Raw genomic sequence first — 17,298 nt, forward strand, 5'->3', positions numbered from 1 at the left:
GTGCTTTCTGGTTGGCGCCTTCTCCACTGAAATAGCTTTTGTCTTGGGGAGCAGAAGATGAGGAGAGGAAAAAAGTGGAAGCGAGAAAAGACTCCTTACCTGTTGACTCGTCTCCCTCCAAAGAGAGATGCCCTTCCCTCGTGCTCCCCAAATCTTTCTCTAAGGCTCTCCAGCCTAAGTTGGGGGAGACAGAATCCATTGGGCCACGCTGTGGCCGTGATGGGCACCGTCATCCAAATGCATAATGATGAGAATATTAATAACAACAACAATAATAATAACACTATCATTATCAGCTGCACGTGCAAGAGCAGGGAGTGCTGGCGCACCACGCTTGATTAAATCAAGTAATTACGAGGTAGTTTAATGAAATATTATTACATTTGTAGGGGATTTTGAAAGTGGTCTTTTTTTTTTTAAGGCTGGCAGCGTTGATGTAATGAAGTATTTGAGATTATTAATAAAAAATGATCTACATGAAACCTAACCCACCCAGCACAGGCTAGCATCCAACGTACGCCACGTGTTTTCTTTCCCAGACCCTAAATTAAAACTAATTTCTGAGCTCCTTCTGGCATAGACCAAAACTCTCTGAAAACCTCTAGCCTCCTTTTGCGGGGAAAAATTTCCCGAAACCTATAGACACCCGCCTTCCCCCCACCTTTTTTTTTTTTTTTTTTTTTTTTTTTTTCCTTTTCGTGGCCTAAAAATGATTCTCCCTTCCGGCTAAGAGATGGGACAAAGGATGGGAGGGGAAAGTGTCACTGTGTTTGGGGTGGGGGTGGGGTGGAGAAAGAAAAGAGAGGAGGAAGAGGAGGAAAAAGGTGGGTGGTGCTGGTGCGCAAGATTGTTTTCTGCCATAGCCCATCGAAAATCTCCTTTTCAAAATTGAGCTGTGGTCCTTTGTCATCAATTGCTATTAACCTTCTTCCGCTGAGCAGCTCAGACTCACAGGCGCGAGTTGCTGGCGGAGCCCAGACCATCCCAGGGGCGCTTTTGGGAGCTGCTTGGGCGGGGGAGCGAGTGTTGAGGTCGGATATTAAATCAGCGGGAGACAGAATTACTTTTTAGCAGAACCCGAGCGAGCAAAATTCTCCTCCTCAACCCTCACCCCTCCGGCCCCCTCCATCCCCGCCTCCCCCCAACGCCGATATGCATTACACCCTCAATGGCGAGGGCATTTGCATATATAGTGCCTGGATATTTGTTTTGTATGCTGTATGCCTGGGCACACCTGTGATATCCTGCGTGGGAGCTGCGATCGATTTGCACTTTTCAGTCAAGGAAAGAAAAAAAAAATACAGCATGCTTTCGTCCTTAGACACAGGCCCATCTGAGCGTCTCTTGCTTTCTTTTTCTTTGGAAAAAGAAAGCGCCTCTGTTTTGGACCACGTCGGTAAAGTAGTGAGCTAGCTTTATTCGGAGGCCCTGAATATCACTAGCTGTGGCAAACTGGTCCATCTCCCGTGGAGATGCTGTAGCGGCTAACACGTGGTTAGATGGGACTGAGGGGATGGGGATGGTAAGTGGGGAGGGGGGGGAAAGGCCGTGCCCAGAGACGTGAGGGGTGGAAAGTGGGAGTTGGAGAACTAGGATAGGGACCAGGCCAGAGCTCCTCTCGGTCTCCACAGAGGGAGGGACAGAGTACATACAGGGACAGAGTCCATGCTCCGTGCACCTCTACCCGAGTCCTCCCCTATCCCCGCCGTGCGGTCTGGCTATGTGATACTACCACGCGGGGCACACAGAGGGAGGTCCTTGGGCCCTCTGGGCTCCCTGGTATTCTTCTAAGTCAAGCCTCCCACGGGTTTTTGTGGAGTTAAAGGACCCGCGCATCACGACGGATATCTGCATTCCCTTGTGGTCAATGACACGTACGGGCAGGCCCGGCGGCCCTAAGGGCCGGGGGTGGAGGTTAAGGGAGGCCCGCTAGCTTTTACCTTCTACGGAGGGCTGGAGACCCAGCAAAGCGAGTCCTTTAAAGTTCCGGAGGCATTCTTAAAAGAAGCTTTCATTTTACCCAGACACTCACGGACTAGCAGCCAAAGGCTGGTAGTGATTTTATAGGTAAACAAAACAAAAAGGACCTATTAGAGAATCCCTCTTCTCCTACTGTATGAAACGTATTACTAGGTTAAAGGGATGAAGAATTTTTTAATGGAGTAAATTGTACTTAAAAACCTAAAAAAGGAGTTTCAAACAGTTTTAAATAGAGAGGCCAAATCCAGGACATTATTATCACTTTAAGAGAGCACTGGCTTTCCATTTGTTTTTTTGGTGTGGTTTTGCTTTCCATTGCTGGTTTAAATGTCAGCATCACAAGGCTGTATTATATGCAGTTATTCTTATTGGCAAGAGTGGTGCTGGTTCTTAAAAAAAAAAAGTCACAAAGTTCCAATCTGTTGCCTTAAGTTTAAAAAAAAATTTAAGGTCCCCCAAACCTCCAGACCCCCCACCCCCCAACTATTTAACTCAGGGCATTAGTCTGGAGACTGGACAGATTCCTAGAGATGACAGGTGTAATCCAGGACTTCCTTATTATCCCAGGCCCTCCAGAGAACCTCACTGTATCCCCATTTGACCTATGCATGTCCCCAAAGACCCTGAACACAAGACACGTGCAACTCTTTGGAAACCTAATCTCATCACTCTTTCTTCCCCACACTACCAAGTATTCACTTTTCTCCACGTACACACTTCCCTACTCTTCCTGCTTCCTACATCTCTAGTCTTTCTTCCTATTTCCTCAGTTTAGCTTTCCCTATGCTTCATTTAAATCATTAAAAATAGTTTACCTTGCTAGCATGGATATAGCACTTTAAGATTTACAAAATGCAGTGCATGCATTTGCTTAATCTATTTACCAAAAGTCTTTTTTTTGTTTGTTTGTTTGTTTTAATTTTCTTTTGCCTGCTTTGAGGTCCAGTCTAATAACCACTAACACCCCAATGTTCCCAAATGAGAAATCAAAACTTCCATCTGACAGTAAAACTAACTAAATAGCCTGGCAGGGAGAGATCTGAGCCCAAATCACCAAAACTTTGCTTTTGACAGAATGAGTTGTCTTTCACTCTCTTAAATATATGTTTAAAATTTTACAGGAAAACATGTTTGAGAGGGGCAAAGGTAACAAGATAACTGGACCTACAAAGAAGTATCTTCCTTTTCTGAGAATGGGGGTTGGGTGGTAAAAAATGTGACAACGTATACTTTTCTCTCAGAAGATCAGCCTACTTAATACAAACACAACTGATGTTTTCTCTCTCAAAGACTAAACCAAAAGGAAACAGTACATTTTTCCTACAATTTTCAGAGGTCTTTCTGAAGGCATCTGCCTTTAAAAAAATCAAAACAAAACAAACCAGCTCAACAATTACAAAATGATTGTCTCTATTTGGGCAGCAGCCTTTTTTTAGAAACACAGTAATTGGTTTGCAGGCACCTTCCCTCAAATGTCTTTAAAAAAAAAAAAAAAGCAAGCAGGATTTCTTTTGAAGCTGAAAAAGGAGACCTGTTGAGCTCTGTGGGATTAAACATCTTTTTTTTTTTTTTTTTTTTTTAAACGTAATATCCTATTTTAAGCATTTCCTCCTGGTAAAGGAATGGGGATTTTAAAATACTTTGGCTGTTCTGTGTTCACATTTGAGGTGTCAAAAGTGTCTTCCTTATTCAAGAAATTGATTAACCGTCTGGCTGCAAAATTATCCACCCCCTACACTTCTTTGACACCAATAGAAATCTATTTGCAACTCCACATTGATCATCCGGTTTCCCCACTTGGCTCACAAAAGTCAGAAATACACTTTAGAAGGACTAAGATCCTTCCACATGCCGCATTGTGTATTTTATAATAAACTGTTTTTATTTAATGTAATCTTCAAGAATTTAAACACACAAAAATGCAGTGAGAATGTTCACAATCTTGATACCACAGTTGTAAATAGAAACATTCATTTTTCATAAGATTATAAATATTTGATACTGCAATTGTAAAATGCACATGTTTTATAAACTGAGAAAAAAAATCTTTGCTTCCTGCTAAAAAGGCATGTCATTTCATCTTGTCTCCTAAGCAGCAGATGATTATTCACAGAATTTAAAATTACAGCTTCTGTTTTATAGTTTCCTTTTTTTTTCTTTTAAGGTTTATACTAATATGTACAAAGTATGTCTATTATAGCTGCGAAATAAAGAGGTTTAAGGCAAAGAGATCTAAGAGAACCCTCCATCATCAGGGATACAACCCTGAATCATTGAACAACACACACACACATACACACCCTCCCCTGTCTGCGTTCCACAGGTTGACATATGGACACAATTCTTTCCCCTCATACCAAACAGAAGACAGTGTCAAAATATACATAGAATGTGTGTATATATATAATATATTAAAAATTGATGAGCTAGGGGATATATTTGTTTATTACATTATATCACATCTTCAAATCAGAAGAAAATGTATGTTTTAGCTAGAAGTGCCCCCCCAAAAAAGTGACAAAGAATGATTATTTACACTGACTTTACTTTCCTATATATCTGTGGAGTACTACAGTTAAGTTCCCCTGGAAATCAAGACAGTTGCACTTTCCAAACTTTGGGCTGACATATCTATTTATATATGTATTTATGATGGGGAAAATATACTCCATAGCAAAGGAAGCTACTAGGATTTTTTTTTTTTTGATTAAATTAAAATACTAACTATCTATTCTGGAGCCTGCAGGGTGCAATGGGCAGTATTTGTGTTTGGAGGCCTTATCTAGTTAAGAGCCTGGCATAGAAAGGCATCAGGGTTGGTGCTTTTGCCCAGGGCAGACGGCCAGGTCTTGGAAGCTGGAAGAGGCAGGGGAGAGATGCGTGTGAAAGTGGGGAGTAAACCAGAAGAAAACTGTCACCCCAGAAACTCCCTAGATCACCAGCTTTGGCTACCCCACAGATCTACTTACACTCAGCCTGGGATCACTAGCCATGAACTTATCATTACTCCCAGATGGGGGGCAGAGGAGGGCAGAAAAACTGATCTTCCAAACTGTGCGGGAACTAAGCTGAGGAACTAGCAGCTTGTGGGAGAGTGATGGCGAGAGACAGACAGACGGGTACAGAGACAGAGAGAGAGGAGAGCTTGAGAGGTGCAGAAAACACGCAAAAAGCAGCACGTTCTCAGAAAAGGGGGTGTTTGCAGAGGAGAGAAAAAGCGTAGAGGAGACAGAAAGAGGGAAAGGAGAGCATCCACATTGAACAGAAGAAGGAAAGGAGGAAGAGGATGTGATTTTTTTTTTCCCTTCCTCTCCCCCATTCCCCCAACTTCCCACCGCACAGCCCCGGAAGTCGTGATGTTGACTATTCACACAAGACAAGACATCAGGACCTAGTCCAAACAGTCCTGAGAAAGGAAAATAGGGAAGGAAAGACCCCAAGCGGCTCCTCGGTGCATTCCCATCTTCTCCCTTCTCTGCCTAGCACCATTGGACCCCAGAACCCGGGGCGGAGGGAGGGCGGGGGGCGAGCTGGGATAACTCAACACGGAGCAGTTAAGAACAAAGTTAGCGAAGCTCCCCAAGCCCCAGGCGCTGGGGGGGGGGGGGGCGGGGGACGCAAACCAGGTCCTAGAGAGTAGCCTTTCCTGCTTTTGTCCCCCACCCCAAAAGCCAACACAAAGAAAGTGTAGAATTCATAGAACAAATAAGAGCTATTTATTCGGTTCACAGTTGTGTGAAATGCAGCAATAAAAATCTTTGGACTTCAGCAAGTTGTTTTAATCTTTTTTTTTTCTTCTTTTGAATTAAAAAAAAAAATAGTGTCTAATGTCCCTTAATGGCGCTTAGGGAATTAAAAAAAAAAATGTAATCCTAAGCACCCCAAAAAAGTCATAAAGATAATATCTAAAATCCCATAAACACAAAAAACTCAAAAAAATACTTTATAATCAGATATTTCAGATTTTACAACACCTGTAAATTATATACATAGAATATTGCAGAATCATACCGAATACACAATATCTTCGCTATTAATGCTGGTATAATCTTTTTACACTGGCCCTTTTTTATTTATTAAATTATTGCATTGTTTAACTTGGACTGAAAAGTGGATTCCCCGGGTCCCTCTCCCTCCCGCTCTGGAGCCTCCCCCCTCCCCCGCCACCCCCTTTCCCCCCCGCCCCCCTCTTTCTTCCGCTACTCGCTGTCCGACTTGCCGTCTTTCGCCGTGGTCGAGTGGTTGTACAGTCCCTGCGCCATGAGGTGAACAGCCAGCGTATTCTTGTTGCCTGTGGCCTTCTTGATCTTGGCCCGCTTGTTCTGAAACCAGATCTTGATCTGGGACTCGTTGAGGCTGAGCTCCTGGGCCAGGCTCTGCCTCCGCTGCTCGGTCAAGTACCTGTTTGTCTGAAATTCCGCTTTCAGTCTCTGCAGCTGCTCGGCCGTGAAGGCGGTCCGGGGCCGCTTGTCTTCTTTGTTCGGATTCTTCTTCTTTGGTTTTCGAGACCTGGGACCTGAAGAAGGGGCCGGGGGCCGGGATGGGGTGGTGACGGGATGGAAGGGCAGGGGGAAAAGAGAGAGAAGCCGGTGACCAACCAGACCCTACTGCCGAGTCACCGAGGGGAAGTGCGAGGGAAGAAAGGGAAACAAAAGCAAGCCCCGACAACCAACGGCCCAACTGGCCCTTTTGCAAATAAATACATTTGGAGAGGTGAACTCTAGGGGTCCGCCCGGGTTTCCTACGGTGACTGAATGAGGGGAGCGGAGATTGTGTGGAAAGGGGAGTAATGGGGGGGGAGTGGAAAGAACTAGGGATCAGGGTCAGAGGAGGAGGGGGTCCAGAAAGGAAGCAAGTTACATTAATGGAGACTTGTGGAAAGAATCAAAGTCGTACTTTTCCCTAACCTTTTGGAAAGATAAAAAAGGAAAGGAAGAAAGAAGGGAAAGAGAAGAAGGGGTGGGGAGAGAGAGAGCAAGAGAGACAGAGAGAGGTTGGGAGCATGGAGTGGGAGTGAGGTAGCTAGGAGAGGACGGAGGACTTAAGGGTAAGGGGAGAGTGACTGCCCTGGGGATCTCCCAGCTTCTCTGCAAAGAGCAAAAAGGGATGGGGGGGTCCCCGACGAAGGGAGCCATGGAAAAGAAGAGGACCCAACGCATCTCCTACTTCTAACCAAATCCTCTCCCTTCCCCGAGGGAGCCACAATCCGCTCAAGTTCACTGTTTGATTTAATGATCCTAAGAGCGGTGAACTCCGAAGCCTTTCAGGGCCTAGACATCTAACGGTTCCCTGGCCATTCTCTCTCAAGAGTCTTTCCGGGTCCCGGGGCACCTGAGAGGGGCAGGGACACAACACAGACCAATTCCAGCTCCCAGAACAGCCAAGTGTTTCCTTAGCCCTGTTCCTTTTTCTCAGGGACTTCCTCCCTCTTGTTGAAAAACAAGCTTACCTACAGGTGCTACCTTCCTGACTTCTCCTCTCAGACTAGGATAAACACCTCATGGCGGGGCACTTGACAGTTCTGAAGATGATCTACACATGATCACCACAGCCCAGTCTGCCCCCCACCTTCTCCCATTACTCTGGTGCCTTCAAACTTTACAAGATTATTTATAATAGGATGTTTGGGAGGAGGGAGGGGTCATTTATTCCTGGAAAACTCGCTGTAGGGCAACTTAAACTGCAACTAAGGAGGTTATAAAGTTTTGCACACACACACAAGCAGAAAAAGGCATCTAGAGAAAGGGAAAAGAAAAAAAAATGAGAGAGTGAGAGGAGAGGAGGGAAAAGTAGGGAAGAGGAAAAGGTACTTCCTTTTGGTTGGTGACAAGCAGTCAAAATACTGGGCCAGATCTAGGTTGAAGGAAAATAGATAATGGTAGGGAAGAACCAGAAAAGGAGCATCTGGAGATAAAGTGTTCTTATGCCAAATTTTATAAATCTCAACATTTTAAAATTAAACTGTAGAATATGACTATTCCCTGGAACTTGGTGGAGAAGTTTTATGATGATATCAAGGAAAAAAGGCTTGGGGGGGGGGGGAGAGAGGGAATCTGACTTCTCGATATCCAAGGGAGGAGCTGCATTCACTCAACATTTACTCCCCTCCTCATCTTTTTCCTTCCCAATCTCTACCCCTCTACTGCCTCAGAGACCCCATTATAGGGCCTTCAGTGAACTGCCTAGGACACTGTACCTAATAATGTCCTAGTTTTCACAAAGAATAAGGGCAAATTTTGACCTTGGGTGGAGCTCTCTTTTTAAGGAAGGGAAAATTCTGCACCCCATGGAAATGGAAGAACCGGATGGAGATAGAGAAAGGAAGGATAAATTTTGTGTTGGGAGAAGGACGTTAGATAGACAGACACCAGAGGGCTCAGATTGTCATACTTGGGAAATCGTATTTCTAACAGCAAAATTAAACTGCATTTATCTCTGAATCAAGTTAAAGATAGGAGGGGAAAGTAAGAAGGAGGAAGAGAGAGGAAGAAAGGGTGATGGAAGCAATTCTACTCTGAGACCCTTGAATTTTCCAAATCAAATGCACAAGAAAGGGGAACTAAGAATTGCTTTTGAGTTTAGCCCTATTTTACTAATGATCTTCCCTTTCCATTTCCCAGGCTAAGGGGTGGTAGTATGTGGATAGAGATGTGTAAAATAAGAGTAATCATCCCTCCACCGCTTTCCCACCAGATTTTGATCTCAGAAAGACCATGTGAATGCAGTTTCTATGATCTGGTGTTAGAGGGCTGTTTTTCTGCCTTTCTTCCCTCCTCATCCCTGTCTCCTCTTACACAAATCTACTCTCAAAAGTTCCCTATATAAGTACAGATATGTCTACTCCCGTAGCAATATGCATATTTTTGAAAGAACAACAAAAGGAGAAATTCCCCAACCCCAACATCAGGTCCCATTCTGAAATGTTCCAACTTCTCCCTACTCAAGAAAAGTAAGGAAGGAGCGTAGAAATATACATCGTTCCCTTCCTTAAAATGGGGTACCCGAGAGAGGAAGCAGAGATAAAGATAAAAAAGCAAACTATTCCCTTGTCTATGTTAAATATATATTAGATACATACGTGTATATGTTAAACATAATTATTGTTGTTTAGGTTTTAAAATGGAGGATGGCTGGTAATATTGAATTATCCCGTGTGACTTCATTGCTGAGTTAGAAAGGAAGAATTCTGGTTTTTTATTTCTTTGGTTTCGGCACAAAGCACAGGCGAGGAGGTTTCTCACCCTGGCCTGTGCCATTGTGAGGATATATGTTAATTAAATATTAACAAAGGAAGAGAGTCGAGAACAATGGAGTAAATTTCAGATCTGGCTGGTAATATTATTTCATCCTAATTATTCATTTTCCTGGTGAGGAAAGGGATGTTAAAGAATTCTTTTCAAAAATTGTGAACTAGTTCTTAAATAAACTAAACCAGATCTTTTCCCCAAAAGTCAACAGAGTTGTAGGGTACTGGGGGAGAGGGACATCTAACACAACAGGGGATACATTATTATTAATATTATTTTATTATAAATATTATTTATAAAAGGAGGTTCCCCCCCCCCGTGGCTTTTCCCAGACTTGAAACTGTATTTAGGGTGCTTAATGATTTTAAAGTTCTATAGATTTTTGAGGAGAGAAAAAAAAAAGACATATAGAACATAGCTCTTTGAACTTTCCCACTCTTCTCACTTATACACACTTGTCCCCCTCAATCCTATTTCTCACTAGTGTAAAACAGCAAAGAAACCTTTTTGGATGGAAGATTCTTTTCTAAAGGATTTTAGAAGCTGGGAAGGAGTCCCAGACAAATAGTCGCCTGTCCCCAGCTAACTCTCCTCTTTTCTAGTCTGAATGGAAGTTCCCCTTCCACTTAACCGAAATCTGACTCTATCCTTATCCTGGGGAGTGAAAATAAAAGAAGATATAAAGCAGGGAAAAGGACATCACTTCTACCCTTACAACCCTGCACCCTTTCCTCTCACATCCCTCACAGCTCCATACTCAGTCTCCAATCTTATCTAGGCCTAAAGAAAGAGTACCTCTATAATACATAGAGAGTTTCAGCAGTTTGGGTGTTTTTGCCTCAACAAACCACCCGATTATTGGGTAGGGAAGATGGTTGGAGGGAGGGGAATGCTGATTCTGGAGCTAGTCTGAGCTAACTTGGAAGAAGACAGAAAACTAGAGTAAGGGGAGGGTTGCAAAGGAAGAACTCTTCTCTGGGCCTCCTCTTCTTGGTTTTTCCGTTTTCTCTTTTTCTCTGTTTATAAATGGCCAGACACATAGGTTTACATTTGGTAAATTTCAAACAGATTTTGCCTGCTGGCCCAGGCTTCGGAGTAAATTTCTCCTTCAAGGAAGAGGTCTCGTGGAAGTGATTAGAAGAGGAAGAGCCCCTTCCTTCTCCCACTTCTCACCCCCACCCCGTATTTACAGTCTCGTCCTTTCCTTTCTCCTGCCACTCCCCGGAAAAGCCCGCCGGAGGGATAAAAGCCCTATCCATTTGTGGGTTAAGTTTTCTTCGCCCTCTCTTGCCGCTCTGGACTTCGCTTTTAGTTTTCAATTTAGGTCGACTGTGTGTGTGCTTGCACCATCACTCCCCTTTCCCCACAGGACAGGAAGATGAACCCTTTCCTACAGTTTCCACCCCCAACTATCAACCGTTTTTCAAAAGAGCAGCTACAAGAGACAGAGTGGTGGCTCAGCCATTTGACTGAGATTAAAGAGAAAGGAAAAAGGGAAGGGATCCTGATACAAGGCTGGGGAAGGAAGAAGGGAGCTGGGTGAAGAAAGGGGAGGGGAGTTGAGAGAGGCAAAGAAGGGGTGACGGATTCCAAGGGTTTCAAATTTGCCAGATTGACCTCTTAGGGCCCCGTAGTAGAAGTAGGATCGGGAAAGAAACGTCCTTTACCTGAAGAAGGCCTGTCCGAGTATCGGGTGCAGTAAACCCAGGCGGGCCAGAGCATGGGTTGATTGCCGGGGTTGGAGCTGGCTTGGGAGCTGTCCGAGTCCGAGCTCACCGACAGATCGCCGCCGCTCAAGCCCCGAGACTTCAGGGCTCCTTCCAAGGGTCCCCCCGGCTCTCCTCCCTTCTTGCCCCCGCCTCCGTGCAAGGAGAGCGCTTTGGAGCCGCCTTCGCCGTCCCCGGGAGAGCCTCCCCCGCCTCCGGGCAGCTGTCCGCCCGCTCCCGGCGCGGAGCTGGAGCTCCGGTGCTCCCGGTTGGAGAGGAGGAGCCGCTCCGGGCTGCCTCCGCTGCCCCCGCCACTTCCTCCTCCTCCTCCTCCTCCACCGCCGCCGCCTCCTCCTCCTCCCTCTCCTCCTCCTCCTGCACTTCCTCCTCCTCCTTCTTCTCCTCCTCCTCCTCCTCTTCCTCCCCCTCCGCCGCTGCAGCAGGTCCCGGCTTCCTTTCTTCGGCCGAACTCTGGCCGCAAAATGTTGTCAATGAAAAAGTTAGTAATCCGATGCGGGTGCTGGTGGTTCCCGGGTGCCTGCAACACCACGGGCAATATCAGAGCCCTCCTCCGGCCAGTGTCTCCGTCGCTAGGGCTGCCTCCGCCGGCGCCGCCGCCGCCCGATTCCTGCTGCTGCTGCTGCTGCTGCTGCTGCTGCTGCTGCTGCTGCCTCTGGTCCTCACTCGCTGCCGCCGCCGCCGCCGCCGCCGCTGCTGCTGCTGCCGCCGCTTCGCTGTGGCTCTGCTCATTCTCCTCCATGCTGTACACAACAAATCCCAAAATGTTTCTCTCCGGGTTAAAAAAAAAAAAAAAAAAAAAAAAAAAGCAATCCCCCTCCCTCCAAAAAATCCCACCCCCTCCCTTTCGCGCATACAGCCCCACGCCCGCCCGCCCGCCTTCCTGCTCCCTCCAGTATCTTCAGTGTAGGTTTTGAAGCCGCCTCTGGCTGCCGTGGCCACTGCGGCGGGTCCTGTTGTGAAAGGAGAGCCTGGCTCCACTCGGAGCGAAAGCCACGTTCACATCCACATCCAGAGAGTTGCTTTGCGGAGGGGGGGAAACACCCACCCTCGGGGACACCGAGAGATTCGGAAGAATCGGATGTTATTTAAAAAAACAACAACAACAACCCAACAGGCACCCACAGCACCGTAACAATAGTCGGAGTCGTGATAACAGAGGCGCCGATAATTCTTCTCTCCTTTCCATCTCTCCCTCCCCCTTTTAAAAAATCCTCCTTTCCTCTCCGTCTCTCTCTCTTCCCCTCTCCCCCCCTCCTCGTCCTCCTGCAGCAGCAGCGCTATTCCTGCCGGTCAAGGTTTTAATTCTGGACACCAACGCATCCTTTCCTCCCAAAGGCATTCAGCCTTCCACTTTGCTGCCCACCTCCCGGCTCCCACCCACCCCACCCATCCCTACCCCCTCCCCCTTACCCCAGCTCCCGGTGAGAGCGCAGTCTCCTAAAAGGTGAGGATCGGTCAGAGGGAAAGCCACCGCAGCTGCACGCACGCACATGGAGGAGCGCGAGTCAAAATAGCCACAACAAGGTGCAATATTCCTTCTACACGCGGCCCCCCCTGCTCGCGGACAGAGACGAGCGCAAGAAGCATGTGTAGAGTCTGCCGCCGCCTCGCTTTCCCCCCTTTGAGTTCAATATTCCAAGTTGCATGGGCGAGGGGAAGGGAAAAGGGGGAGGGGGGCGGGTGGGTGGGTGTGGGGGGGATGTCTCCCCTGTTCCTCCCTCTCCCTGTTTCTTCCCGTCTCGATCTTTCTCTGGGTGTCCCTTTATCTAGTGTGGGTGTAAATTTGGAAGCCACTTAACTGAACCTGAAATACTTTCACTCTGGATTTTTGTTCTTATTTTTAATAGAACCCCTCAAGTGACGTTGCAAGCCCGGTATCCTAGACACGTGCCTGCGGCCAATGGCAAAGCCGCCGCGTCCACACGTGACGCCGTGGCAGGCTAGTAAGTGACAGCAGAGAACACGGCAGCAGCCTCCCCCTTTCCCTCAATGCCCCCCTCCCACTACCCCCTCTCTTTCCCAATCTCCTCCTCCTCTCCCCGCCTTCCCTCCCCCTCCCTTAAAGCTACAGCACCTTCTCCACTCAAGAGTCTATTAAAATGGGGATGGTCGGAAAGCGGCCCCCGAAAGCAAGGATGGACCCCAAGATTGCTGGGCTCTCCAGCCCTTTGGCTTACTTTCCCTTAAGCCTTATTCCGCTTATTCATGGGGGGTAGGATGGGGGAAGCAAGGTTCCATTAGGCATTTCTGTGCACATATGATATAAAGATCTATTTTAAAATTTCCATATTGTTTACCGTGGGGGGAGAAATCCCACAATTCCTTGCACAAAATGCATAAATAATATTAAATGAGCTGCGGCGATACAAAGGGACTTTGGTACGGCGGTTTTATTTGATGAAACGGGGTGAAATTATCACTTTTTCCCCCCCTTGCCCTAATCTCGGCTTCTTCCTGCTCTAAAATGCAGGGCAGAAGCGAAGAATCTTTCCCCCACCCCACCTCCTCCTCATATATTTATTGTAAGTGTGAGCGTACATATGGACGTTAGAATTCCATCTGGAGTTTTGATTTTCAAGAAACATATATATATGAATCAGGAGGAGACCGTTGGAGGGCTGTGGGGCACGATTCGACAAATAAAGAAGTAGTTGTGGATGGAAGGTAGGACCGTTCTTTTGGAAAGAGGAAGCGCGCTTTTGACCACTCGTCTCCGCCTCCAGAACAGTCTGAAGAGAAAATTCACAGGAAGGCAACTATCTCTAAAAGTTCAAGGTGGTGGTGGTAGGGGGGGAGGGTGTTCTTTTCTTCTTCATCAAAAATCTGTTGAAGATTCATTAACCCCTTAGCTTGTCTTTCCCAGTGTGGCCGTTCATTTGCTTGAATTTGTCGTAAAATCCTGAAAACTCTTTTGCTGACGGGCCAGGCCAATTTAGAAAAGGAATTAGACATTAAATGATACGGAGAGGAGGAAACTCCTATGTAGATTTATATTGTTTTGCGTCTCCCTCCTTTTTTCTCATTTATCTTTATCCAAACTTTCTTCTCAATTAGTACTATCTGTACCCATTAATAATCTCTTTCCTTTCTCCATCCACTTATTCTCCCGTTCTCTTCCTTTCTCATCCCATCTTTAATCCCCTCTTTCGCTTTCTCTCCTATTCCTTCTCTATCCTCCCTTCTCTCCACCGCCAGCCAGCTTTTCTAAGTCCAAAATAGTTCGCCCAGGCAACATACCAAAAAGCACATCAGATGTAGTTACTCGAACTAATACTAATTTGAAAAGATTTGGCTACTCTTGAATTTGTGGTAGTTACAGAAAGAGTCAAAATGGGCTCTGGACTTTTAACAGGAACTACAGATACACTTACCATGTTCTGAGCAAAGACCCGGAAGACCGTGCCAAATCTCTGATGCCAAATAAAAAGATTCCTCTGACACAGGAGTGGACAAGGGCCCGACGAGGCAGGCGGAGGAGCATTGGAGAAACTAGATGTTGTGAGAGCTGAAAGAAAGGGAGGCCGAAGTGCAAAGCTCCCTCTGGGCCTGAGCTAGGACTAGAAGGGGCAGATCGCCCCGAGACTGTAGGGGAAAGAGGTTGGGGGGCGAGGGGAGAGAGAGAGAAAATGTAAGACAGCATCACACAGCGAGATTGATTTAGTTCCGCTTTTACCCTTGGCCAACCGCTTTCGTGTGCAAAGGTGTATATCTTGCCAAACTTTGCCCTTCTCCTCTCTTCTCTTCTAGCCCCCCACCTCCCGGCCCCGTGCCGGCTCTAGTCCTCCCCCCCCCCCCCTCCCGCTCTCTGAGTTCCGGAAAGCCAAACAGACTCGAGCTGGGGCCGCTTCGGAGTGGACGAGATGCAACAGTTCCAAAAGAAAATAAACACGCAGTAGCAAAAGTGCTGAGACAAGGTGGCTGGGGTGGGGGTGGGGTGGGGGAAGGAGAGGGGAGGGAGGAAGAACGCGAAGCAGCTCAGTCCGGGTTCATGGGGCTCACCAACTGCTGGGATGGGGACCGGCTGGTCGGCCCGGTCTGCGGAGCATCGTTTCTGCTGCAGGACAAGAATGGCCTCCCTAGAGAGTATGCAAAGCTTCAGGACCCTGACTGAAAAGTTGGGAGGGGAGAGGGAATAGTCCCTGGAAGATCCTGCAAAACCCCTTCCCAAGTGTAAGCACACGGATACCCACAAGCGCTTCCTTTCTTCTCTTCCAAGGGCCCAGACCCAATCCCGTCCCTAGGCCCTAACACTTACTCCTGCTTTTTCCTCACACTACCAGGTGACTCGGGAGATAAAACCTGATACCTATTTTCTGTATATATCACCTTTGATAGTTTGCGCGTGGAAAGGGAAAGAATTTGAGAGGCCGGCCTTTCTTTACGGCATTTTTTTTTTGGGAGGGGAAATCCCTGCACTCCCCCAGGTAATCCTGATTGCTCATTTGAGTTAGAAAAGATGTAGAAGTACCATAATTGTGTAATCTCGGGAAACCAGCTCAGGTATTGCCGAGTCAAAGGTAGTTTTGCTCCAGCAAGCTACACAAGGTTAATTTCTGCAACTGCCCCCATGAAAAGCGATTAGTGTGTCTCCCAAGAAATATTTTCCAATTACTTGGAAGCCTTTTCCCTGAGACTACCCTTACCCCGTAATTAAACGTGTTCAAGGTGTTATAGTTCAAATATTTCCCTTACGGGCGGACCTAAATTATTGGCTGAAGCTTAAACTATCTGGACTCCTTTTAAGCTATACAGTGTGTCATGTTGATAGTGGCTTGTTAGGGGGAGGGGGGTTTCTTTCCTTTTGCTGTGGAAGTAACTAGCTTTATTTAAGGAAGAGAGATAGTCAATGCACGAGTTGTCAGGAATGGAAGGAGTAAAGGGGGAGAGAGAGAGAGAGAGAGAGAGAGAGAGAGAGAGAGAGAGAGAGAGAGAGAGAGAGAGAGAGAGAGAGAGAGAGAGAGAGAGAGAGAGAGAGAGAGAGAAATTCCTTAGGTCAAACAAGTGAATACATAATAACTGACATTGGGTGTCGCTTCCAATAGAGAGTGCATCCTCTTAACTTACCTGACCTGGGCCATAGCTCAAGAAAACAGGATGTCTGAGGCTGTCGAAAATATTACTTCTTGAAAACGTAGAGCAAACAAACAATTTTATAAAGCATTTGTGACACAGAAAGATGACCCATTAATAGTGGATACTTGGGAGACGATTTCCTCACCTACCATTAGATCTAAAGTCTCTGTCCCCTTTTAACTGACTTCTGCTGCATTTCGAGGTTGCTTTGCTCTTTAGAATGAACCAAAATGTCAGCACTGCTAGGCGATGTATGTGGTTTTGGATTTTTCTAGAAGAAGATGAGATTATTTATAGCGCCATCCATTAAATCTGCATTTCTCTTCATGGCATCAGATATTACCATTTTTATCATAATTTTCCTCTGAGTATAAAACAAGGGACATTCTAATATCAAGATATGTTTTTACTCATGTCAGGGGACTAGGAAACTACACTAAAATACTCATGCACATTGTTGTTTGCTTTGCCTCTCCATTTCTATATTGGAAAAACTGGAATTTTTTAATGGGTAGAAAAATGAAGCTTTTAAAAATGAAATCTTAATGATTAAAATATTGATATTCACAAAAAGTAAAAAAATGACACACTGGAGTGGAATTATTGTTCTGCATTTTACTAACATGCTAGTAAATATGGAAGAATGTCTGGCTACAGCGCAGCTTTTTTTTTTTTTTTTTTTTCATAAAAGGAGGAAGAAGCAAGACTATTTGTCTGACCACTCTGCTAACCTCATCTCCCACAGCTTATCTGGGGTGATGGTGAAAGTTGGAAGTAATGAAAGCAATTAGAGAAGCCAGGCTCTTGCTGTGGTTGTCAGTCACCCAGTTGGTCTAGATGCCCTGATAATTTGGAGAGCAAAATTATGACAGAAACAATGGCAGTCAGGCCAAGCAGGGTAGTTCCTGGGTTCCCCTGAGCCTAGGAGCCCAGATCTATGTGTACAGCAACTAGAGCCATGAGGAGAAAAGCAATAGAGCTGAGGCAAAAAGATATATATTCTTTCTCTTTCTGTCTCTGTCTGCCTATCTCTCTCTCACCAACCTGAACTTGACATTCCCCCACTCTCCAAAAAAATTTTTTATTTAGGAAGAGGAAGAGGAAAAGATGTCAGAGGGCCAGAGAAGAGTCTGGGCAGGCAGGTAAGGATAACTGGCACACAACTCCATGCATAAGATTGAATGATTTTCCCCCAACATGCTTCTGAAATCCAGTTGTGGGATTCCTGTCTCCCTCCTAAACCAAAACAAAGAAGAGAGCAGTTCTAGGAT

The 17,298-nt window shown here is 46.1% G+C and overlaps 1 protein-coding gene across 1 annotated transcript; it reads right to left on the reverse strand.

The window, feature by feature from the left end:
• Positions 1 to 6,175: 6,175 nt before the first annotated feature.
• Positions 6,176 to 11,693, reverse strand: EN2 (engrailed homeobox 2). The gene is made up of 2 exons (XM_074272169.1): positions 10,895 to 11,693; positions 6,176 to 6,496 (listed from the first exon to the last, which is right to left on the reverse strand). The coding sequence occupies exons 1-2, from the start codon at positions 11,691 to 11,693 to the stop codon at positions 6,180 to 6,182; spliced, it is 1,116 nt and encodes a 371-aa protein (XP_074128270.1). The 3' UTR covers positions 6,176 to 6,179.
• Positions 11,694 to 17,298: the final 5,605 nt, after the last annotated feature.

Source organism: Sminthopsis crassicaudata, chromosome 5 (genome assembly GCF_048593235.1).
Source record: "Sminthopsis crassicaudata isolate SCR6 chromosome 5, ASM4859323v1, whole genome shotgun sequence".
Lineage (NCBI taxonomy): Eukaryota > Metazoa > Chordata > Mammalia > Dasyuromorphia > Dasyuridae > Sminthopsis > Sminthopsis crassicaudata.